The sequence below is a fragment of the Chrysemys picta genome, chromosome 8, assembly GCF_011386835.1.
Source record: "Chrysemys picta bellii isolate R12L10 chromosome 8, ASM1138683v2, whole genome shotgun sequence".
NCBI lineage: Eukaryota > Metazoa > Chordata > Testudines > Emydidae > Chrysemys > Chrysemys picta.
The window spans coordinates 157,114-182,288 of record NC_088798.1 but is presented as its reverse complement, the minus strand read 5'-3'; the positions used below and the strand labels follow the sequence as shown (position 1 = coordinate 182,288).

General features: G+C 47.6%; 2 protein-coding genes across 10 annotated transcripts in view; both read right to left on the bottom strand.

The window, feature by feature from the left end:
- Positions 1-4,728, bottom strand: part of TMEM125 (transmembrane protein 125) — a 39,557-nt gene extending 34,829 nt beyond the window's left edge. For 2 of the 3 annotated variants that reach the window (XM_065553656.1, XM_065553658.1), the window contains exon 1: positions 4,164-4,724. The gene's annotated coding sequence lies outside the window, so the exon portion shown is untranslated. Of the gene's footprint in view, positions 1-4,163 lie in introns of all 3 variants that reach the window. The other variant, XM_024103879.3, reaches the window with a different exon arrangement.
- Positions 4,729-6,855: 2,127 nt separating this feature from the next.
- Positions 6,856-25,175, bottom strand: part of CFAP57 (cilia and flagella associated protein 57) — a 123,232-nt gene continuing 104,912 nt past the window's right edge. For 5 of the 7 annotated variants that reach the window (XM_008166679.4, XM_008166680.4, XM_065553648.1 and 2 more), the window contains 5 exons: positions 24,327-24,443; positions 23,067-23,201; positions 22,838-22,981; positions 15,153-15,285; positions 13,590-14,823 (listed from right to left, as the gene is read on the bottom strand). In XM_008166679.4, coding sequence (XP_008164901.1) covers positions 14,612-14,823; positions 15,153-15,285; positions 22,838-22,981; positions 23,067-23,201; positions 24,327-24,443 — 741 coding nt within the window. In that variant the 3' untranslated portion in view covers positions 13,590-14,611. Of the gene's footprint in view, positions 7,211-13,589; positions 14,824-15,152; positions 15,286-22,837; positions 22,982-23,066; positions 23,202-24,326; positions 24,444-25,175 lie in introns of those variants that run through there. The other 2 variants (XM_042845257.2, XR_006173197.2) reach the window with 2 other exon arrangements.

Here is a 25,175-nt window from a genome sequence, read left to right as displayed (position 1 = left end):
ATGACCTTTGCTCTATGATAAGCCCCTGCTGCGTCTGTGGAGTTTGGACTCTCCTGTGAGTGACTGGATCCAGAACACAGAAATTCCTAGTCTTGAGAATTTTTGCTTGGTCTGGAGGCATGTAGGATTCTTGATCAAACCCACAGTCTGTGGCTGTATTCAAAACAATTACAATCCTCCAGTTAGTGGCCAGAGAAGCAGCTGTGCCTGCCTGGGACCAGCTCTGCTATTCACAAACACAGCAACAGAAAAGACATTGCATGCTGCCTGCCCCTATACAGTGTGTGCTGTGTGGCGTTGGGATGCATGCACCCTGCAAGGTAAATGCACTCAGCCCTGCAAGGGCCTGTCTGACTCCAGGGGACATTTCTGAGCTGGTTAGTTTAGATGGGGGCTGAGCTGTGCAGGGTTAGGGGTGAGCTCTGGGCTTCTGTTTGAGAGCCCCCTTGCAGGTTCAGTATTATTCTAACACTAAGCCTCATAGAGCCCAACTACACCAGCACCATAACTGCATGGCCACTTCTATATCACAGCACCCTTTGCCCCTCACTTGGTGCTCTAGGCATAGAGCTATGCTGTCTCACCATTACACCTTTCACACAGCTTCCACGAGGTCTTTGGACTGCAGGAGTTTAACTCTTTACATTTTATTTTTCTCCTTTGTTGACTCACTCATCACATCAGAATAGTCTGCTTGGGCCCAAGGGACTGGCAGGAATGAGAAGCTCCACGCCTCCATACAGGAGGGCAGCTTCTTTCCACAGTAGATTGGAAGTGCTGAAAAGTGCTTTCTCTCTGCAGCAATTCCCCCCTTCCCCGAAACCTAGCGTGGAATAAATAGGGACACAGACACTCTTCATAAAGTCATAGATTTTAAGACCAGAAGGAACCATTAGACAATCTAGTCTGTCCTCGTCTCATGGATCATTAAATGTCACCCCCCCTCTTGTATTGAGCCCAATAACTTGTGTTTGAGTGAAGACTTTGACTTCAGTGTTTCTGGCTGTTATACATGGGACAGGAAGAAACAGGGGCCCAGATCTCATAGAGTGAAAGAGATTTCAGCTCAGATGGCTCAGTTGTTGAAATACTTCCACACGCTCTCCTGTTGTATGGTGTCATGCCATCCCAAGAGACATTCAAAGGCTCTCACCGCCCCTCCCCAACCCCATGTACCGGAGGAGAGAGATTACTAAATTATGGGATTGTTTTCAGTGCTGCTGTTGGCTTTTGGACTGTTTTGTACAGTTTTATGTGCCTGATAGAGAATATAGGAGTATGTTGAGTGTAGGGATGCATAGTTATTCTAGCTCAGAATCCCAGAGGCATTTGTTGCATAAAATTCCTGTTTTGCAACATCTTAACATTTTCTAAACTGCAGGAAGTTGCACCAGTTATTTTTAAGCTTCCAGTCATCCTGGTATCAGTCCTTAAATATGCCCCTCCCTAACAAATCCCAACCCCCCCTATAATTTTTTTCCTTCTTGGTCACATCTGGGCACAGCACATATGGGGATGGAAATCATGACACCCCCCGGCCACACATACACACACTTTGTGGATTGATCATGCCGGAGGAGGGGGGACTTAGAGTAGAGGGCTCAAGGTTATGGGGCTCAGTATGTGACAGCCTTCTATAGCCAAGTAGATCAGGTTTGTTTTACTTAATCAAAAAAGTTCATGATTGCTCTGCTAAGTGCTTAAACAGGCCCCACCATCATGATACCAGAGCACCTATTCCAGTGCAGATCTTGCTGAATGAGGACTATGAAGCAACAAGAACGACTTGAAGCTGAAATGCCCGGCAGAAAGGGTGAGGCAGGGCAGCGGCTGCTCCAGACAATCGGCTGTCCTAGGCAGAACTTCAGTATGCAGACGCCCCCTCAGCAATCCCATAGCCATAATTTAAGAGAGATGAATTGACCATAAACAGTCTATATGAAACGGGCCTAGATCAAAGCACACTAATGACCTGTTAGTGTGGGCAAGCAGGGTGTACACCCTGCATGAATTCCTTACCACAGGCAGGGGCAGAAGAGCCTTCCCAAAAGGGGGGGGGGAGCAGAGGCTTTGATGTGGCCCTAGGCCTGCCCCTCCTCTTCCCCCTGAGGCCGTTAGGATGACCAGATGTCCCGATTTTATAGGGACAGTCCCGATTTTTGGGTCTTTTTCTTATATGAGCTCCTATTACCCCCCACCACCTGTCCCAATTTTTCACATTTGCTGTCTGGTCACCCTAGGCCCTGTCCTGGACCAAGCTGGAAGCTGGAGTGGGCCAGGGAGCCCCAGACCCTCCACCTGCCCGGGGAGGGGGAGGGGGGGCAAAAGCAGCAGCCCCAGCCCATGTCCCTGACTCCTGGGCCCCTTGCCCAGGGCAGGTGGAGGGTCCACAGCTCCCCAAAGCTGCCGGGGCTTCCCGGCCAGGCTCTAGTTGCTGGCCTGGCCAGGAGGCGGAGCTTCGGAAGGAAGAAGAAGGACGGGGTGAGGCCCATGATGAAAAGTGGGAGGGCCATTGCCCCTTGCCCTCCCCCCCTCTGTTTTGGAGTCCCTGACCATAGGTGCTGGGTTTGTAACATATTTGGTTCAGCCCTGTAGGGGGGTATATCCCCCATACGTGGGTGTCTGGGGGGCAGTGAAGCCCTTCAGGTTAACGAAAAATTTGAATTGGATTGGCCATAGACTGGCTCAAACGGTTATATACTAAACATGGCTACAGCCCTGGCCTGGGTGGGTTAGTGACCCCTCCCCGGACCTGGAAAGGGTATATGGGAATCTAAGCAGCTTCTTTAAAACAGCACCCACAGGTCAAATGGAACACTCCATGGGACAGGAGTGATCTCATCCAGCGCTCCCTCTCCTATCGGTCAGTCCCCCTTTTGGCATGACAGTGCAGCAAATATATCAGTATGCTCCTCCATAATCAGATGTCCCTGGAAGGATGACACCCCTCCCAGTGGGGTTCCCCCACCCCAAGGAGACAGCAGCCCTGCCCAGCCCCGGCATTGGGGCTCTCTCCCCAGGCGCACCATTTGACCTGTGCCATGGGGCTCTATCTCCCCTCCCCCATCTGAAGCGAACCCCTCTGGGTGTCAAGGCCAGGGGCTGGTCCCCAACATGAAGCTGTGGGGGACAGGGGTGGGAAAACCATGCACCACATGTATGTTTTTCTAAAAAAATTTGCTCTACGGATTATTTTGGGGACATTCTCTGACCTCTGCTATACAGGAAGTCAAACTGATCACAATGGTCCCTGTCAACCTGGATGCTGTGAATCTAAGATTGGAAGAATGGAGTGTGTGTGTGTGTGTGTGGGGGGGGAAATAATACAGTGGGACTGGAGTCTGCACAGGGGTGGGACTGGGGGCAAGGACCTGGGGAGAGACCAGGACGCAGGGGACAGATGGGGTGGGGGGTTCAGGCTTCAGTTCCCCAGGTAGTGGCTGGGCTAGGACACAGGCAGAGATGGAAGTGGTGGCAGGCAGACTAGGGCAGGGGTGTTAGGACATGGGGGAACGGGAGCAGGCACAGATGGGGTGTGGGAAGAACACAAGGGAGCTGAGCGGGGAAGGAGGGTTAGGGCAGGGGTTAGGGGGGCAGCAAGGGGGTGCCACTTACCTGGTTACCACCCACCTTGGGGGGCCCTGCTGGGTCCCTCATCATTCAGCTTTTCCAGAGGGAGGCTACCGTGGGCTGGGCCAGGCTGTGGGCTCCCCTACCCTGGGGCTGCCTGTGCTAAGCTGTGCTAAGCTGGACCGTCCAGCCACATGGGCCCTGTCGAGGCCGCTGCGCACACCCTGCTGATGTGCATTAACTATTCATTAATGTACTTTGATCTAGTCCTGGTTCAAAGCGGCCTACGGAAAAGTGCATTAAGGGTGAACACGGGAAGTTAGACTGCACCACAGCAGGTGAGCGCAGAGTAGATCACACCCAGCTTGCGGTGAATCTGCCGCACCAGGCCGCTGTACTGCACGAGGCAGCTGCCTATCTTGCCTATGCCTAGAACAGTCTATACGTGTGAGGGGGCAGACCACAGGATCAGTTTGGTTAGCTTTCACGAAGCAGCCCACAGCCCCAAACCTCCCAAGTGGGGAGGATTAGGAGCTGTGTGAGAGACAGAGCGCGACACAAACAGCTCACATGCAGCTACAGGTTTTACTCACCCACAGCTGACAAGTAATCACCAACTTCAGGCACAATTCAGCCGCCTCTCCGCCTTTGCCTGAGTTCCCAGCTGGCAGCTGAGGTTGCGCCACACTCTCCTTCCATTGGAATCAGGCTGACACGGCAGGTCCTGGGATATGGCCCAAGGGTAAAATCTGGCCTCTTCCCTTCCAACAGCAACGGCCTGCCAGGCAACAGGTGTAACTTCCAGCTCTCCTTCCTTGGCCTATTCAGCCAGCTACCTGCTTCTGATAGGCTGCAGCAAGCACAACCCTTTCACCTGGACTGTGACAGGTACATTCCCCAGCAGGGTGGGGTCTGATACAACCTGTTGTCCTGGAAGAGATTCCAGGGCTGTAACTGTGGTGCCTGGGTGTCGCCCTCCTCACTCAGAGCAGGATGTCTCATTTCACATTTCCTGGCTCGTGACAGAAGCTGTGGGGAGTGGTGAACAGGTGGAACAAGGCTTCTGGCTGAGCTGGCAGAGCCAAGCAGGATTACCAGAGTTAAACAAATAGTGACTTACATGGCATTTAATATGTTAACTCTTAAGTCACTGGCTGAGCAGAAGACATTTGACACCTTCAGGACTGGCCCTTTACAGAGTCAATGGGGTCAATCTGGGAGTGCTGTGATAGTGAGGAAGCAAAGCCAGGCCCAGAGACACTGAGCCATTCCCAGCATGCCCGTTTCTCCCTTGCTGCAAATGGCTTCTTCTTTGGGCAGCTGCCTGCTCAGCCCCCTCTTGGGAGAGAACAGCAGGTGGTTGGGGCCTCCTGGCATGCAGCCCAGCAGATCCCATGCTGAACAGGTAGGTAGGGAACAGGAGACGTCTCTGCCTGTTCAGTTGGGAAAGGGGGCTGCTCTGGTGTTTGCAGGGGTCAGGAAACCAGAAGGGTTTATGCAAGAGAGGGCACAGGAAGAGATGGGGCTGCTGCCAGGCAGGAGGGAGAAAATTGAGCCAAGTGTATTCAGGGCACATCCCTCCCTTAGAAATCCTTAGGTGACTGGCCTCAGGGCTAAAGAGGGATGATTCCTGCTGTGCATAGGGGAAGCTGACAGCTCTTTGGGGGGTGGAGGATAGGTGGGGAGAAGGAAATATTTAGTTGATCATGACTTCCATATCACATCTCCTGTGCAAATGGGTGACGGGCTGGAGGTGCACTAGCAAAGTAAAATACTGGATTCTGGGCAGTGTGGGAGCCTTAGGTCAGGATATTCTATAATGACCCTAGAGAACACAGTCTGGATAATTTGTCTATGTAAAACATGAATTCTGGTTGATTTTATGAAACTGATGGGTTATTTAATGCCACAGTGCATACGAAATCATCCATTTGCTACCGGGGCAGGAACAATGGAGGTGCGTTAACTTGGAGGGTCCCTTATTCAAATACAAACACCTTTGGACAATGAGTTGGCCACTGCCTAGTGAAAACTATCTTTCCAGGTGAGCTGGTAACCAAAGAGATGACCTTCTTGTGGGAGGAGGTGAGAGGGGGCTTTGTGGCAGACCAAGAGGGTCACCTGGTAAAGGGCACTGCAACTTTATAAAGGACTCTCTCACTATCCCTTTTAGCAAAAGAAAAGAGACCAGAAGCAGCCACAGGCAAGACAGAGCAGGCGAAGGAGAGAGGGTCATCCAGGGACCCTGATATGATGCTGCCTAAATCCAAATATTTGGCTCCCAAAGAGCTCTTGGAGTTGTGAGGAAACTAAGGCCTGGTATACACGAGAAAGTTAGGTTGACATAAGCTGCGTTAGGTCAATTTAATAATGTATGAGTCTACACTACTGAGTCCCTTCTGGCAATCTAAGTGGCCTGTAAAGTCAACTTCTGTACTCCACCTTCACAAGAGGTGTAGCACTTGATTCAACATCCATGGGTTGATATGGGGATAGTGTAGACACTGCGTTGTGTAATTTGAATGAATTGGCCTCCAGGAGGTGTCCCATAGTGCTCCGCTGTGACCGTTCTGGAGAGCGCTTTCAACTCCACTGCACGTCAGCCAGGTACACAGGAAATAGACGCCCCCGTTAAAGCCCCGGGAACTTTTCAATTTTCATTTCCTGTTTGATCAGTGTGGAAAGCTCTTCAGCACAGCTGATCATGGAGACTAATGGCCGCAGACGCGCTCCAGCATTGAGTACACAGGAGGTGCTGGATCTTATTGCTGTGTGGGGAGAAGAGTCTGTGCAGGTAGAGCTCTGATCCAGCAGAAGAAATGCTGACATCTGTGCCAAAATAGCATGGGGCATGGAGGCGAAGGGCTACCGCAGCAGTGCCATGTGAATATAAAGGAGCTTCTGCAAGCGTACCAGAAGACAAGGGAGGTGAACAGTTGTTCTGGTTCTGCCCCACAGACATGCCCCTTCTATGAGATGCTGCATGTGATTCTTGGTGGCGACCCCACCACTACCCCAAAATGCTCAGTGTATACCTCCCAGGAACCCTGGGAGACCTCGAGGAACAACTAGGAGGACATTGTTGACGAGGAAGAGGAGGAGGAGGAGGAGAATGCGAGGCAGGCAAGCGGAGGATCCATTCTCCCCGACAGCCAAGAATTATTTTTAACCCTGGAGCCCATCCCCTCACAGGACCAATTGTTGGCAGAGCGTGATACTGGGGAAAGCACCTCTGGTGAGTACACATTTCCAATCAAACTGTAGGGGTTACATGCTATTATTTTTAATGTTGAATCTGAACAAAAGAGTAAGTGTAGTGGGTATCGGTGGCCACTCCAGCTACGCAGAGGTTGCTCTCTGAAAAAGTCTGTTTATGTACATAGGGATGGCCCTGGAATCCTCCATGGAGATCTCTAGGAAGCTTTCATGGAGGTACTCTGCAATCCTTTGCAGAAGGTTTCTGGGAAGGGCTGCCTTATTTCGTCCACCATGGTAGGACACTTTCCCACGCCACTCCAGTATTAACTCTTCTGGCACACATCATTGCAGCATAAGGACCAGGTCTGTACCCAGATGCTTGCAATATCTGCTCCCTTTCCGTATCTGTTACCCTCAGGAGACTGATATCACATATGGTCACCTAGGGGAAATGGGGGAAGTTTTAAATGCTAGCCCTTAAACCACAAGCAACTCAACAAGTAATCTGCCCATTTGGTGAATTCTGGGTCACACAACCACGCTTTCCTGAGTGTGCCCTGGCTGTGGTTGGAAGGGCTCACCGTGTATTGCAACCAGGCATTTAAAAAGGGGCGGGGATGGCTTCCTGTTTGTCTCCCTTCCCCCCAATCCGGTGCCGCTTTTGTAACAATCAAACTATTTGGGGGGGCTTTACACTGGTGCCTGTCCTCACGCACCATCCAGGTTGCTAGGGGAAAGGGGGCTTTTCTGAAGTTGCAACCTGTGATCCTAAGGATGTCTTCACAAAAGCTGCAGCACAAGACCTCTCACCCATGCCTCATGGCCTCACTCACCATGGCTGGAGCAGCAAAACAACTCTTGCAGTAGCCAGCAGTTGTGATTACGTTGTGGCTTGCAGGGAAATGCATTGAGGGGTGTTTCTTTTATAAAAAAGAATTAACCTTGCACTAGAAACAATGTAGTGTATCAGAGGGGTAGCCGTGTTAGTCTGAATCTGTAAAAAGCAACAGAGGGTCCTGTGGCACCTTTGAGACTAACAGAAGTACTGGGAGCATAAGCTTTCGTGGGTAAGAACCTCACTTCTTCAGATGCAAGAAACAATGTATGCACTGTCAATGCTACCCTTGTGCTTTGTATTCTTTGCAGCTGAAACCTTGTCTGTTGGCGCATCCTCCATACTGGGACAGAGACTTTCCCAGATTATAAAGCGGAAAAAGAAGACTCGGGAGGACATGTTCAATGAATTAATGTGCACCTCTGAGAGTGACAAGACAGAGCTCAGCGCATGGAGGATTGCACTGTCCAACAACCTGCACAAGGACAGGGAGGACAGGAGAGCATTCAAGGAACAAGAGCGTGCTGCGCAGGAAGAGATGCTGCGGATTATGAAGCAGTAATCAGACATGTTGAGGCATCTGGTTGAGGTTCAAGAAAGGCAGCTGGATGCTAGAGTCCCTCTCCTATGCTGAACCTGCTGCCATCATCATCCTCCCCTCCCAAACGTCCTAGGAGGTGGAGGGGTGGGGGAAGTCCGGTATCCTTTGCATTTAACTCCAGGGGAGGGTACAAGGACCAGAAGGCGCCCATTCCCACACCTTTGATTGTTATTGCCGTGCAATTGTAAGCAAGCTATCCTTGTCCCCCACCCCCCTGTTATCAGCCCTTTTGCCCCAGGTTATCTTACTCTTGTTTGCTGTTTCTGTGTGTTTGTGAGCATAATAAAACTTAATGGTTTGAGGAGAAAAGGCTCTTTATCTATTCAGCACACTGTGGTTAGTGGGGGTGGCGTTTACAGGGGAGAAAATGTAATGAAGGGGACAGCTCAGTAAGGAACAACACAGGTAAGTGTCACATTACTGTGGGTCATTGCTGAAACTGGTTTTCAAAGCCTCACAGAGACACAGAGCCTCTCAATGTGCTCTTCTTATTGCCCTGATGTCTGGCTGCTCAAAATTGGCTGCCAGGTGATTTGCCTCAACTTCCGCACCCCACCAGAAACTTTTCTCTCTTTGTTTCACAGAGATTATGGAGCACACAGCAGGCAGCAATAACAATGGGAATATTGCTTTCACTGAGGTCTAACCTAGTAAGCAAACAATGCCTGCGGCCTTTTAAACATCCAAAGGCACATTCCACCACCATTCTGCACTTGCTTAGCCGATGGTTCAGGACTATTTAAAAAAGCTGGACGAGCACAAGTCCCTGGGGCCGGATGCGCTGCACCCGAGGGTGCTAAAGGAGTTGGCGGATATGATTGCAGAGCCATTGGCCATTATCTTTGAAAACTCATGGCGATCAGGGGAGGTCCTGGATGACTGGAAAAAGGCTAATGTAGTACCCATCTTTAAAAAAGGGAAGGAGGAGGATCCGGGGAACTACAGGCCAGTCAGCCTCACCTCAGTCCCTGGAAAAATCAAGTATCAGAGGGGTAGCTGTGTTAGTCTGAATCTGTAAAAAGCAACAGAGGGTCCTGTGGCATCTTTAAGACTAACAGAAGTATTGGAGCATAAGCTTTCATGGGTGAATGCCCACTTCATCAATGCTCCAATACTTCTGTTAGTCTTAAAGGTGCCACAGGACCCTCTTTTTGAAAAATCAAGGAGCAGGTCCTCAAGGAATCCATTGTGAAGCACTTGGAGGAGAGGAAGGTGATCAGGAACAGTGAACATGGATTCACCAAGGGCAAGTCATGCCTGACCAACCTGACTGCCTTCTATGATAAGATAACTGGCTCTGTGGGTAAAGGGAAACCGGTGGACGCGATATACCTTGACTTTAGCAAGCTTTTGATACGGTCTCCCACAGTATTCTTGCCAGCAAATTAAAGAAGTATTGAATGGAGTATAAGGTGGATAGAAAGCTGGCTAGATTGTCAGGCTCAGCGGGTAGTGATCAATGGCTCAATGGCTAGTTGGCAGCCGGTATCAAGTGGAGTGCCCCAGGGGTTGGTCCTGGGACCGGTTTTGTTCAACATCTTTATTAATGATGTGGATGATGGGATGGATTGCACTCTCAGCAAGTTTGCGGAGGACACTAAGCTGGGGGGAGGGTAGGGATAGGGTTCAGAGTGACCTAGACAAATTGGAGGATTGGGCCAAACGAAATCGAATGAGGTTCAACAAGGACAAGTGCAAGGTCCTGCACTTAGGACAAAAGAATCCCATGCACCGCTACAGGCTGGGGACCGACTGGCTAAGCAGCAGTTCTGCAGAAAAGGACCTGGGGATTACAGTGGATGAGAAGCTGGATAGGAGTCAATAGTGTGCCCTTGTTGCCAAGAAGGCTAATGCCATATTGGGCTGCATTAGTCGGAGCATTGCCAGCAGATCAAGGGAAGTGATTATTCCCCTCTATTCGGCACTGGTGAGGCCACATCTGGAGTATTGCATCTAGTTTTGGGCCCCCCACTACATAAAGGATGTGGACAAATTGGAGAGAGTCCAGTGGAGGGCAATGAAAATGATTAGGGGGCTGGGGCACATAACTTATGAGGACAGGCTGAGGGAACTGGGCTTATTTAGTCTGCAGAAGGAAGAGTGAGGGGGGATTTGATAGCAGCCTTCAACTACCTGAAGGGGGGTTCCAAAGAGGATGGAGCTAGGCTGTTCTCAGTGGTGGCAGATGATAGAACAAGAAGCAACGGTCTCAAGTTGCAGTGGGAGAAGTCTCCACTATAAACACTATAAATATTTCATGTGCAAAGTCCCACCCAATATCAGGCTCCAACACCTACCCTAAATACGATGTCTTGATTTCACTGAGTGTTCACTGTTTACATCAGATTCATGCGGTAGGCTTTTTATTACCTTTGGAAATCATATCTTCCCAGAGAGGCCGACTCATAAGACATGCCCTTAAGTTTTTTCATCACCACTGTGAGACAGCTCTTCAGCTGGAAATACTTCTTACTCTGAGCAGGATGAGGTCCTTTTTCTTTGTTAAGACTTTGATTCAATTTCGCGAAATGATGCCCCCAAAATGGCATTTTCTTCTATCACTCCATTTATACCAGCCAAAGGGAGGGCAGAATGACAGCATAGTGGGCCCCAGCAAACCAGAAGGTGTATGTTCCGAAGGGAAGAAGGAGGATCCGGGGAACTACAGGCCAGTCAGCCTCACCTCAGTCCCTGGAAAAATTATGGAGCAGGTCCTCAAGGAATCAATTATGAAACATTTAGAGGAAAGGAAAGTGATCAGGAACAGTCAGCATGGATTCACGAAGGGGAAGTCGTGCCTGACTAACCTAATTGCCTTCTATGATGAGATAACTGGCTCTGTGGATGAGGGGAAAGCAGTGGATGTGTTATTTCTTGACTTTAGCAAAGCTTTTGATACTGTCTCCCACAGTATTCTTGTCACCAAATTAAAGAAGTATGGGCTGGATGAATGGACTGTAAGGTGGATAGAAAGCTGGCTAGATCGTCGGGCTCAACGGGTAGTGATCAATGGCTCCATGTCTAGTTGGCAGCCGGTTTCAAGTGGAGTGCCCCAAGGGTCGGTCCTGGGGCCGGTTTTGTTTAATATCTTTATTAATGATCTGGAGGATGGTGTGGACTGCACTCTCAGCAAGTTTGCAGATGACACTAAACTAGGAGGCGTGGTAGATACACTAGAGGGTAGGGATCGGATACAGAGGGACCTAGACAAATTAGAGGATTGGGCAGAAAAAAACCTGATGAGGTTCAACAAGGACAAGTGCAGAGTCCTGCACTTAGGACGGAAGAATCCCATGCACTGCTACAGACTAGGGACCGAATGGCTAGGTAGCAGTTCTGCTGAAAAGGACCTAGGGGTCACAGTGGACGAGAAGCTGGATATGAGTCAACAGTGTGCTCTTGTTGCCAAGAAGGCTAACGGCATTTTGGGCTGTATAAGTAGGGGCATTGCCAGCAGATCGAGGAACGTGATCGTTCCCCTTTATTCGACATTGGTGAGGCCTCATCTGGAATACTGTGTCCAGTTTTGGGCCCCACACTACAAGAAGGATGTGGAAAAATTGGAAGGAGTCCAGCGGAGGGCAACAAAAATGATTAGGGATCTGGAGCACATGACTTATGAGGAGAGGCTGAGAGAACTGGGATTGTTTAGTCTCCAGAAGAGAAGAATGAGGGGGGATTTGATAGCAGCCTTCAACTACCTGAAGGGGGGTTCCAAAGAGGATGGAGCTCGGCTGTTCTCAGTGGTGGCAGATGACAGAACAAGGAGCAATGGTCTCAAGTTGCGGTGGGGGAGGTCCAGGTTGGATATCAGGAAAAACTATTTCACTAGGAGGGTGGTGAAACACTGGAATGCGTTACCTAGGGAGGTGGTGGAGTCTCCTTCCTTGGAGGTTTTTAAGGCCCGGCTTGACAAAGCCCTGGCTGGGATGATTTAGCTGGGAATTGGTCCTGCTTTGAGCAGGGGGTTGGACTAGATGACCTCTTGAGGTCCCTTCCAACTCTGATATTCTATGATTCTATGACTGTCAGAAAAAAGCTAGTTTCAAAAGCACCTGCTAATTGGATTGATTACATCCTTTTCCTGCACAGGAAGCATCAGGATGACAATATTAGGTGGTGGAGACAGCACCCCATCAGGCTAATGTGTACCAGTTCTATTTCGTTCTTTGGCATCTGCCAAGTTAGTGTCTTATCCTGGTTAAAGATGAATAATAAAATTGAGGTACCAGATTAATTGCTAGGGCCCTACCAAATTCACCGCCAGAAAAACACGTCACGGACCGTGAAATCTGTATAGTATAGGGTAAAAGCACACAAAAGACCAGATTTCATGGGGGAGACCTGTGTTTCTCTAATTGGAGGTCCTGACCCAAAAGGGAGTTGCAAGGTTATTTTAGGGGGATCACGATAGTGCCACCCTTACTTCTGCACTGCCTACAGAGCTGTGTGGCCAGCGAGCGGCAGATGTTGGCTGGGCACCCAGCACTGAAGGCAGAGCTCTGCCAGCAGCAGCGCAGAAGTAAGGGTGGCAATACCATACCATGCCATGCCACCCTTACTTCTGCGCTGCTGCCTTCAGAGCTGGGTGGCTGGTGAGTGGTGGCTGCTGACTGAAGGCCAAGCTCTGCAGGCAGCAGTGCAGAAGTAAGGGTGACAATACCATATCCTGCCATCCTTACTTTGTCTTCAGAGCTGGGCTCCTGTTCAGCAGCTGCTGCTCTGCAGATGCCCAGCTCTGAAGGCAGTGCTGCTGCCAGCAGCAGTGCAGAAGTAAGGGTAACAGTACCGCAATCCCCATAGCTTTGCGACTCCTCCACAACACCTTTTTGAGTCAGGACCCCTACAATTACAACACCGTGAAATTCCAGATTTAAATAGCTGAATCATGACATTTGTGATTTTTAAAATCCTGACTGTGAAATTGACCGAAATGGACTGTGAATTTGATAGGGCCCTATTTATTGCTTATGCACTGACTGCACCATTCAACCTTAGCAGGAATAGTGTTCTAGTCCATAGGAACTCCTGCAGTAAATTATCTATTTTTAAAGTATTGGTCTGGTAAAGATTATGGTTCCTCTAAAAGATAGCAAGGCTAATAAGTAATTCAGTTTGGGCATCGTATTCATCCTTAACGACATTATTTTTAGTATTACAAGTATTTAGGAGGCACCTGCCTCTTCTCATTTCCATTTCCTGTCCTCAATTGTTATGCACTAACTCTCAGGACACTGACCAGGCCCCAGATGCAGCTCCCCCAAACCCCTGTAACTCCTTGCCCCAAAAGCTCATGAAAATACCTGCCCCCCTTCCAATCCACACTGCTCTTCAGCTAGCGTAGACAATTCAAGTCAGACATCAAGCACTGAGGAGATCTGAAAATGTAGAAATCTTGTGGCTTTTATTCATTGTTAGGTTTGTGACAGAACTTTAAAAAATGGGGTTACATTGAGAAGTGACTCTTCAAGAACAGTTTGAAAAAAGCAAGAGTGGTTGCCCTGTATATCTGCGACAAAAGGGAGTTTCAGATGTTAGGAGGAAGACATGGAGATAAGCAGGAGATCAATTTAACAGAAGAGGTGAAACAAGAGACTTGGGTTGAGAGGCAGCTTTTGTATGGTGATACTGGGGCTCTTTCCTGACTCACGGTATATTTTGTGGATGATGACTGCTCTGCAGTGAGTAAGCTGATACACTTATAGATACCAGGCCATACAGACTGTTGGCTGATTTTGTCTGACCACTAGCCAAAGATGATCTTTACAGGGCGATAAATTTTTGCCAGTAATTTGGGAAGTTGCTTAGAACAGATTTCACTGTTCTTATTCCCATCTCTCTAATGTCCTGTGTGGATGTCACTGTGCATTGACTAGTCATTCAGCATTTCAGAATAAAGGGCTCTGGAGAACCTGCCAGCACTATATCACACTAAACCACAAGAGGTTTACAGTATTATTTAAGCCCTCTGAACTGTGGCATCTGATTTTTCACTGACCCTTGCTTCCCCAGAGATCTGCACACACACAGTCAGATGTGCAAATGCAGATAGCACTATTTATTATTTTCATTCCTCTCAGCTCAGCTTCTGTACAGAAGGGAGAGTGCAGCAAAGAGAGAGAGAGAGAGAAAGAGTGTGTGTGTGTGTGTGTGTGTGTGTGTGTGTGTGTGTGTGTGCAGGGAACCTCCTGTTCAGAGGGGTGATTGCAGCACAGAGAGGAGGTGTGTGCATGTTTGGGGTGTCTCTTTCTCAGAGGGGAGGAGATTAAGGCACAGAGTGTTTTGTGGGGGAGTATTTGGTTAACAGGGAAAGTTACAGGACAGAACAGGCAAAAATAGTGTGATCTGGTTCCAGGATTTCTAATCCTGTCAATGGAAGCAATCGTGTAGAATTTCCTTAGATTGCATCATTGTGGCTGTGTCCCATGGCTCCTTTCAATCTCCAGCATGGGAAGCCTCCCACCTGACAGAGGCCGAAGAGCAAGGACATGCTCCTGCCCTTGGATTTGGTCTCGAAGGCGTTTGATTTCCAGCCGTTGCATTTCTATGATTCTTTCTGTTTCCTCTTCTACATTCAACCTCAGCACACTGGGACTAGGCAGCAGGTCACGGGAAGGAACTAGAGAAAACAGTAGCCAGAGCGTATAACGATGAGGGTTCCAGCTAGCCAGGCTCTATTTACTCTTGAAGAAAGAGCTAGGACATACATCTCTTGGCACAGGGGAGAGAGAGCTAAAGGAGAAGGCTCTGAAGTGCTTAATAAGTGAATTGTGCATTGTATAGTTGAATACCACTGTACATTGTATAGGCATCTTCCAGGCAACCATAGAGTTTAATGACTAATACCAGCCAAAGGGAGAGAAACTCACATGCTGGCAAAGGGAGACAGGAGGCTTTAAGATGAAAGCTGATAATATGGAAAGATACAGGGAGAACTGTAATAATCACCTGTGTCTGGGATCCCTTGCTTCTTGTTTTTTCTGTTTAGTCCTAGTGCTGACTGGAGATCATGCACCTGGGTGCGGGTCACCTTCAGTTCCCTCCGCAATTCGTTAATTTCCTTAATCAGGCTCACATTTTCCTGTAGCAACAATATGCTCAGATTTTCAATTGACATATTTGTATCACCGTATCACTATGAGAAAGGGCAGTAGGCATCAACTGATTAGGATGACCAGATGTCCCGATTTTATGGGGACAGTCCCAATAGTTGGGGCTTTGTCTTATATAGACACCTATACCCCCCTCCCCTCCCAATCCTCTGTCCCAATTTTTCACACTTGCTATCTGGTCACCCTACATCTGGGTCAACAGTAGGTAGCACCATACCCATGGGGGAAAGAATACTGGGTATCATATGGGTCAGAGCTGTAACTGAAACAGAGATTGCTATACTGGATCAGACCTGAGAATCATCTAATTTAGAAGTCTCTCTCAGTCAGTAGGCGGTACCAGATGCTTCAGGGAAAGGCACAAAAACCCTTGCAATAGGCAGGTATGAGATAATTTGCCCCCACACATTAGGGCTCATCTGAATCCCCAATAGTTAGAGATTGGTTTAGGTCCTGAAGCATGACATTTTTGTTATAAAAATAACTCTGGATATTCTTGTTATTCATGTAAATGTCTGATCCCTTTTCGAATTTTGTTAAGTTCTTGGCCTCAGCAACTTTCTGTGGCAGTCAGTACCAGTCTAATTACACATTCTAAGAACATGTATTTCCTTTTATCAGTTTTGTATTGGCCATCTTTTGTAGTTTCAATAAATGTCTTCCTGTTGTGTTACAAAACAAGGAGAACTGTAGTTCTTGATCTACCTCCTCTAGATTGCTCATTACTTTATATACTGCTATGGCTCCTGTTATTCCTCTCCTAAGATCATTCAAACCCCATCTTTTCAATCTCTTCTGGTATGAATTTTCTATGCCCTTCATCATTCTTATCACTCTTCTCTGAACCCCTCTCTAATTCTGCAATATTCTTTTTGAGATGGGGTGACAGTCCTGCACACAGTATACAGATTAGGCCGCATCACTGGTTTATATAAAGGCATTATAATATTCTCTGTACTATTCACCACTGCATTCCTTATGCATCAACATGTGCAACTCTTTGCCAGAGGATCTTGTGAAGGCCAAGACTATAATAGGGTTCAAAAAAGAACTAGATAAATTCATGGAGGATAGGTCCATCAATGGCTATTAGCCAAGATGGGCAGGGTTGGTGTCCCTAACCTCTGTTTGCCAGAAGCTGGGAATGGGCAACAGGGGATGGATCACTTGATGATTACCTGTTCTGTTCATTCATGAGTTCAAATGGGCGTTGCATCCATTGTATAAAAACTAAATTAGATCCCAAGAAGGTACAGGGTCTCTCACCAGTGGATACAGATTATTAGGACCTTTTAAGAATATCTTAACTACAACATGAACAAACACCAATTTATTGTCTACAGGAACACAGTATGCTGAAGTTACAGACAGATGGACCTTAACAGAGGACAGCGAGTGACTCTTCCTCCTGGGATATAATAAATATTCTAGGATACAGTTATTAGGTGCTATATAAGAATCTACATTACTGATATTAATCCATAATAAAGTTGTTTTCTATTTATGAACAAAACATTCGTACATTCTTGAATTAACCAAACCATTTTGCACTTCTAATGAAAAAGATGGCTCAAAAAGTCAAAAAGCCTGTAATTGCTGGGATCACTTTTGTAGCCCTTTTTAAAAATTGGTGTCACATTAGCTATCCTCCAATCATTTGGTACAGAAGCTGATTTAAATGATAGGTTACAGACTACAGTTAATAGTTCTGCAATTTCACGTTTGAGTTCCTTCAGAACTCTTGGGTGAATAACATCTGGTCCTGGTGACTTATTACTGTTTAGTTTATCAATTTGTTCCAAAACTTCAGTGACACTTCAATCTGGGACAGTTTCTCAGATTTGTCACCTAAAAAGAATGGCTCAGGTTTCGGAATCTCCCTCACATCCTCAGCTGTGAAGACAAATGCAAATAATTCATTTAATTTCTCTGCAATGGCCTTATTGTCTTTGGCCTTGGCTACACTGGCAATTCACAGCGCTGCACTTGCTGCGCTCAGGGGTGTGAAAAAACACCCCCCCCCCCTGAGTGCAGCAAGTGCAGCGCTGTAAAGCGCCCGTGTAATCAGCGCCTGCAGCGCTGCACGCTCGCTCACAGCGCTGCAAGCTATTCCCCTCGGAGAGGTGGAGTACTTGCAGCACTGTGAGAGAGCTCTCGCAGCGCGACTACACTTGCGCTGCCGAGGCAGCGCTGTGAATCCACGAGTGTAGCCAAGGCCTTAGAGTGCTCCTTTAGCATCTCGATCATCCAGTGGCCCCACTGGTTGTTTAGCAGACTTCCTGCTTCTGATGTAGTTAAAAACAATTTTGCTAATACTTTTTGAGTCTTTGGCTAGCTGTTCTTCAAATTCTTTTTTGGCCTTCCTAATTATATTTTTATATTTCATTTAACAGAATATCAGAGTTGGAAGGGACCTTAGGATGTCATCTAGTCCAACCCCCTGCTCAAAGCAGGACCAATAATCCTCAGACAGATTTTTGCCCTGATCCCTAAATGACCCCCTCAAGGATTGAACTCACAACCCTGGGTTTAGCAGGCCAATGCTCAAATCACTGAGCTATCCCTCCCCCCCCAGGAGCCAGACTTTATGCTCCTTTCTATTTTCCACACTAGGATTTAACTTCCACTTTTTAAAGGATGCCTTTTTGCCTCTCATTGCTTCCTTTGCTTTGTTGTTTAGCCACAGTAGCACTTTTTTGGTTCTCTGTGTTTTTTAATTTGGGGTATACATTTAAGTTGAGCCTCTATTATGATGTCTTTAAAAAGTTTCCAGGCAGCTTGCAGGGATTTCACTTTTGGTGCTGTACCTTTTAATTTCTGTTTAACTAAGTTCCTCATTTTCGTGTTGCCCCCCTTTCTGAAATTAAATGCTACAGTGTTGGGCTGCTGTGGTGTTTTCCCTGCCACAGGGATGTTAAATTTAATTATATTATGGTCATTATCACCAAGCGGTCCAGGTATATTCACCTATTGGACCAGAGCCTGTGCTCTACTTAGGACTAAATCAAGAATTGCCTCTCCTCTTGTGTGTTCCAGAACTAGTTGCTCCATGAAGCAGTCATTTAAGGTCACAAGAAACTTTATCTCTGCGTTCCGTCCTGAGGTGATATGTACCCAGTCAACAGGGGGATAGTTGAAATCCCCCGTTATTATTATTATTATTATTGAGTTTTTTTATTTTTATAGCCTCTCTAATCTCCCTGAGCATTTCACAGTCACTATCACCATCCTGGTCAGGTGGATGGTAATAGATCTCTACTGCTATATTCTTATTATTAGAGCATGGAATTACTATCCATAGAGATTCTATGGTACAGTTTGGTTCATTTAAGATTTTTACTTCATTTGATTCTACGCTTTCTTTCACATATAGTGCCACTGCCTCACCAGCACAACCTGTTCTGTCCTTCCGATATATTTTGTACCCTGGTATTACTATGTCCCATTGATTATCCTCATTCCACCAAGTTTTTGTGATGTCTATTATATTAACATCCACAGGCACTCTAGTTCACACATCTTATTATTTAGACTTCTAGCATTTGTATATAAGCACTTTAAAAACTTGTCACTTTTTAGCTGCCTGCCATTACATGATGTAATTAAATGGGACTCTTTTTCATTTGACTGTTTCTCATCACCCATATTTTATTATCTTCCATCCTCTCCTCCTTATTAGGACATAGAGAATCTACATTAACAGATCCTCCCCTAAGGGATGTCTCTGTCCAAACCACGTGCTCCTTCGCACCTGTTGGCTTTCCCCAGCCCTTAGTTTAAAAACTGCTCTACGACCTTTTTAATTTTAAGTGCCAGCAATCTGGTTCCATTTTGGTTTAGGTGGAGCCCATCCTTCCTGTATAGGCTCCCCCTTTCCCAAAAGTTTCCCCAGTTCCTAATAAATCTAAACCCCTCATCCCTACACCATCATCTCATCCACGCATTGTGACCCTGAAGTTCTGCCTGTCTAACTGCCCCGGCGCGTAGAACTGGAAGCATTTCAGAGGATGCTACCATGGAGGTCCTGGGCTTCAATCTCTTACCTAGAAGCCTAAATTTGGCCTCCAGGACCTCTCTCCTATCCTTCCCTATGTCACTGGTTCCTACATGTACCACAACCACCAGCTCCTCCCCAGCATTACACATAAGTCTATCTATATGTCTCAAGAGATCCGCAATCTTCGCACCAGGCAGGCAAGTCACCATGTGTTCTCCTGGTCATCGCAAACTCAGCTATCTATGTTTCTAATGATTGAATCACCCATTACTAATACCTGTCTCTTCCTAATAACTGGAGTTCCCTCTCCTGGAGAACTATCCTCAGTGCAAGAGGATACCACATCATCATCTGGAAGGAGTGTCCTAACTATGGGATTGTTTCCCCCTGCTCCTGTTGGATGTTCTCCTTCCCTGAGACTTTTATCCTCCTCAACAGTACAGAGGCTGCCAGACCGGAGGTGGGACTGTTCTACTGTGTCCCAGAAAGTCTCATCTATGTACCTCTGTCTCCCTTAGCTCCTCCAGTTCAGCCACTCTGGTCTCCAAAGCCTGTACACGGTCTCTGAGGGCCAGGGAGCTCCTTGCATTAAAAGCACACATATGCCCATAGGGCAGGTAATCATACATGCTGCACTGGGTGCAATAAACTGGGTAGCCCCTACTCTGTTGCTGGACGTCTGCCTGCATTCTCTTTTTACTCCTGCAGCTCGTTCCTTTGTTGATGTTTTGTTTTTATCAGGGGATGTTTTGGTCTTAAGTTTCAAGAATGTTAAGTGTATCTAGCCCCCCCTCACACTTCCCCTCTAAACACACACACTACAGACAACCAGGGCCAGCTCTGGCTTTTTGGCCACCCCAAGCAAAAAAAAAAAACGGGGCGGCCAGAAGAGCAAAGCAAAAAAAAAAATGCGGCGTGGCCAGAGCGCGGGTGCAGGGGGAACCGGCGGGGGGGCGGGTCGGGAGAGAGGGGGAGGGCGGGAGAGAGCCCTACAGGGCGGCCGGAGCGGAACAAGAACAAAAAAAGGCGGCCGTGCCGCCCTAGGATTGGGCAGAATGCCGCCTCCAACAATCTGCTGCCCCAAGCACCAGCTTGCTCAGCTGGTGCCTGGAGCCGGCCCTGCAGACAACAAACTTACCCCAAGGGTCATGTGATCGGTCCTCCTTCACTGGAGAACTCCCGCGCAAAACTCCCGTTAGCACCTCCTGTTCACTAGCTCCTCTGGTCGCTTAGAAGTGGGCTTTATAAAGCCCTGGTCTTCCTGAGTAGCCCCGCTCCCTGGCTAAGGGTTGATGGGTGCTAAAGGGCTTAAGGATCAAAACCTCATTAAGAAGCTCTCAGCCTTGCCTAGCAGGCCACTAAGCTCAGCACACGGTCCCCCAAACAAACAGACCACACGGTATATTTCAGTCAAGCAGCAAGCACACCACAAACAGCACTAATGACACTGTGTCATGGCATATCTTGCAGATAATAGATGACTTCAGGGAAGTTGTAAGTGTACAGAAGAATGTCTAAATGATCTTCTTGGAGATCCTTCCTGTCCCACAAATGAAGGAAAACAGAAGGCAGAAAATTCTGGAATATTTGACTAGGTAAATGGTGTAGGACAGTGGTTCCCAAACTTTTTGGCATCACACCCCCTTTTTAATTTTCGAGAAACCCTCACGCCCCCACCTCTCCTTTACCAGCATACAACCTCCCCAATCCTTGTCCCCTGACCACCCCCTTCTGGGACCCCCTGCCCCTAACCGCCCCCCCCCCCGGGACCCCACCCCCTATCCAACCCCTCCTGCTCCCTGTCTCCTGACCGCCCCCCCCCCAGAACCTCCTCCCCATCCAACTGCTCCCTGTTCCCTGACTGGCCCCCCGCGACCTCCTGCCCCTTATCCAATTCCCCTCCCATCGCTCCCCGCCCCCTTACCAGGCTGCTCAGAGCAGCAGGAGTGGTTTATTGGAAAGCCTGGGAGGTGGGCGGGCACAAGCCGTGCTGTCCGTGCGGCGGCACAACTACAGGAGAGGGTGGACAGGAGGGGAGGGGCTGGGGGGCTAGCCTCCCAGGCTGGGAACTCAAGGGCCGGGCAGCCTTCTCGGCCACCCTTGGAATTTCTTCATGCCCCCACGTTTGGGAACCAATGGTGTAGGGCATAGGGTTTTGATTTTGTGGACCACTGGTCCACTTTCTAAGGGAAGAGGGAGCTGTATAATTTGGATGGCCTCAGTAAGAGGGGGGGGGATCCGTCTCCTTGGGGACTGACTGGCTAGAGTAGTTAGGAAGGGGTTAAACTAATAACAAAAGGGGAGGGTAAAAAGAGAGAAGATATGAGAACTCAGCACAAAATCGAGATATTGAGAACAAAATTAATCAAGGAGCCAAAAGACATGAAGAGAAGAAATTCTTGAAGGGTTAGAGCCTGGCAGCCTTTGGCAAGGCAGCCTGTTTACTCAGGGCCCACAGCCTATACACAGAGAACAACAAACAGACAACCAAACTATGAGCAGACAGGCCAAACACACCACTCACCAAGTCCCATTACTACTCAGCACAGAGTCTGCAGCTATTCCCTCCAAAACTTTCCTTTTAGCCGCCTCTATTTGCCTGCAGGCTATTTTGCCTCTCCTTCACTTGTGTCATGAACACAGAGCATACTGAGCATTTTGACGGAGAATGACCTCTTCCCAAACACGGAAGATATCTAGTATGAGTATCGCCTGCCGGGAACCTGATGGACAGGAAACCTATTTCTTAAAGCCAAGCTTCTTAGTCTTCATTTCTGTCATCCTGGTACTAAAGGAACTGATCTAAAACAATTCAGAACTACTTAAATTTTAAACTAACTATGCCTGAATTAACTACAGTAAAACGAATCTAACTAGGCACTTGAAGTACAGATCCAGGACAATCCCAGAGTAGTTCCTAATCCATCAGCTGGTCATGGCTGGAAGGAATTGAGGTGAGGAACTGAGGAACACCTTTTATACCCTCAACCTCACAAGTTTCACAATCACTGAGGGGAGGAGCAAGGACGGTGCTTGAGGGCTCTAGTGGGCACTGTTAGTTAACTCTAGTTAAGATTCCATCATCCAGGCTGCACCAGTTGGAGCATCCCATGAGTGGGAATATGCAGAAGATACCTGAAGAAGAATTACATTATACAAAGAAAACTCTGATATTCACATATAGTGGAGACCCCTTCCTCCTGCAATTTACAATGTGAAAGTGTAAACTTTCACACACAGACTGGAAATAGCAACTGTTCCAGCCATCTCTTCTCTTATAGATCCTACTCCATCCCATCCATCACTTTGAGAAAACACAGCACTTTTAAAAACCTTCTCTTCAGCAACTTAGAAAACTTCCAGAGTTCCAGGGTAAGTGGAATTCTGGGAGGGTATCAAACAGAAATCTTCTCAGACTCCTGAGAACGTACTGCAGCAAGGAAGCCTGAGAAAGAGGAATTCTCTTGTGTGCAGCTTCTCTCTCCATCTGCCCCTGCCAGGAGCAAAGAAAATGGGCCATGTACCTGCATGATGCGCACATTATCAGCTCGGTGGATCTCACTTTCCTTCACCACCTTCTTCTTCAGTGTTGCCAGATTCCTCTCAAGATGCTCTCTCTGCCGGGTGTACTCCTGCTGCAGATCTGTGTCAACCCCCACAATCTCCACCTGATGAGAGACAATACACAGGCTCAGAAGGTGTGACACCAGAGATGCGCTCATCTACCATGGAGAGGAAAGAGCCCTAACTCACCATGTCTGCCTGCTGCACGTATTTGTCGTAGAGTTCCCGGATCCCCTCCTTGAGTTTTTTGGGCTCCTGGATGAAGCCCACGCAGTTATGAAGATCTGTTTTAAACCGCTTGACAAGAGCTTCCATGTCTCGTTCCTGCAAGAATTATACATGAACACCCACTCAGAGCACCCTGTCATGCATGAGGACCTCCTGGAAGCTCTAGTTGAATTGTTGAGAATCCTCATGTGTTATTTATATTTTTTGTTTTTAAGAATGTGCCATCTGGACATCGTGCAGTTGGAGAGAGAACTTCTTGGCTTTTGAGTGCTGTCAGACATAAGACGGTAACAAATCTTGCCAATAACTAACACCCCTCCTCACCCTATGAGAATTGCATTATTACTTTTACTGCACTAGTGCTTGGAGGCCCCATTCAGGTTAAGGATCCTGTTATCTTGGACACTTCAAAAACACATAGGCAGATGCATTTCCTGCCCAAAGAGTTTACAATTTTACTAGAAACAAGACGCAACAAGTAAATGTAACAGATGATAGGACAGAAAAACAGGTGCAGTTGGTAGCTATGTGCTCAACTTGAGCTTCCTATCAACACCCTCTCCTCATTCTCCCTGGCGCAAAGTTTCTTATTTGCTCACTCTATACCCTGCTTGCTTCCCCAGTCCTATCCTTGGCTACTAAATTCCTTCATGCCCACTTTCAAACCCCTTGCTCCTTCCTCTCTGACCTTTCATACACCTCGGACGTGGTTCCTTCAACGATAAGTATGCCCGGATATCAATGCACAAGCCCCCCCTCTACCTTTCCTGACTAATTACGGCATGTCATTGCAGAGGTTCAGCCCAGATGGTACTCTTGGGAGGGAATAAGTTGCTGAGGCCATATATTCCCAGACTCTCTGCCTTGGGTGTGGCAGAGAGGTTCACTTAGCCCTCTCCCCAACTACTCTATGAATCTTCAATGAATACACAGATCTTGCAGCATATCCAGAAGGACAATGCACACAGGCTCTGTTAGACCAAATGGCTGGAGCTTCGGTACTATCTACCTCTCTATAATATCCAACTCTCACACAAGCCTTCATACTTGGAATGCTTGTCTCTGATCCCTCCTGCCACAGCCTCTCTTCCCCTTCTCTTCTGCGCAGTACCCAAGAAGGAAAACTCTCTTCTCAAAGCCATGCATCTATACTGTCCATGTTCCTGACAGCTTGCATCTTGTATGACTTGAGATCTCTGCCATCAAGGTTGTGCCCCATACCTTCTGCTGCTCCTTGTGCATCTCACGGTCAGTGGCCTTCAGCTTCTGTCGCAGCTCTGTGATGTTCAGTTCCAGCTGCATGTTCTGCTTGTGGAAACGTTCCAGTTCTCCCTCCATCTGCAAGGAAGCAAAAGAAGGGGATTGGGACTGTGAAAGAGACATGAGTGAAGGAACAACATAGATTACAAAGTCGAAGGGACCTAATACACAGGCCATAGAACTTCCCCAAAATAATTCCTACAGTATATCTTTTAGACAAACATCCAATCTTGATTTTAAAATTGTCAGTGATGGATAATCTATCACGACTCTCGGTAAATTGTTCCAATGGTCAAAAATGTAAGCCTTATTTCCAGTCTGAATTTGCCTAGCTTCAATTTCCAGCCATTGGATTGTGTTAGACCTTTCTCTGCTAGATTGAAGAGCCCATTTGTTGCCTCATGGAGATATTTTAGACTGTAATCAAATCAGCCCTTAACCTTCTCTTTGTTAAATTGAGTAGATTGAGCACTAGAAGGCAGGTTTTCTAATCCTTTAATCATTCTGGTGGCTCTTCTCTGAACCTTCTTCAATTTATCAACATCCTTCTTGAACTGTGGGTACCAGCACTGGCATTCCAGCAGCAGTTGTACCAGTGCCAAATATAGAGGTAAAACAACCTCTCTACTTCTATTCAAGATTCCCCTGTTTATGCATCCCAGGATCGCATTAACTCTTTTGGCCACAGTCTCACACTGGGAGCTCATGTTCATCTGATTATCCACCGTGATCTCCAAATCTTTTTCAGAGTCACTGCTTTCTAGGATAGAAGTCCGCTCCTGTAAATATGGTCTACATTCTTTGTTTCCA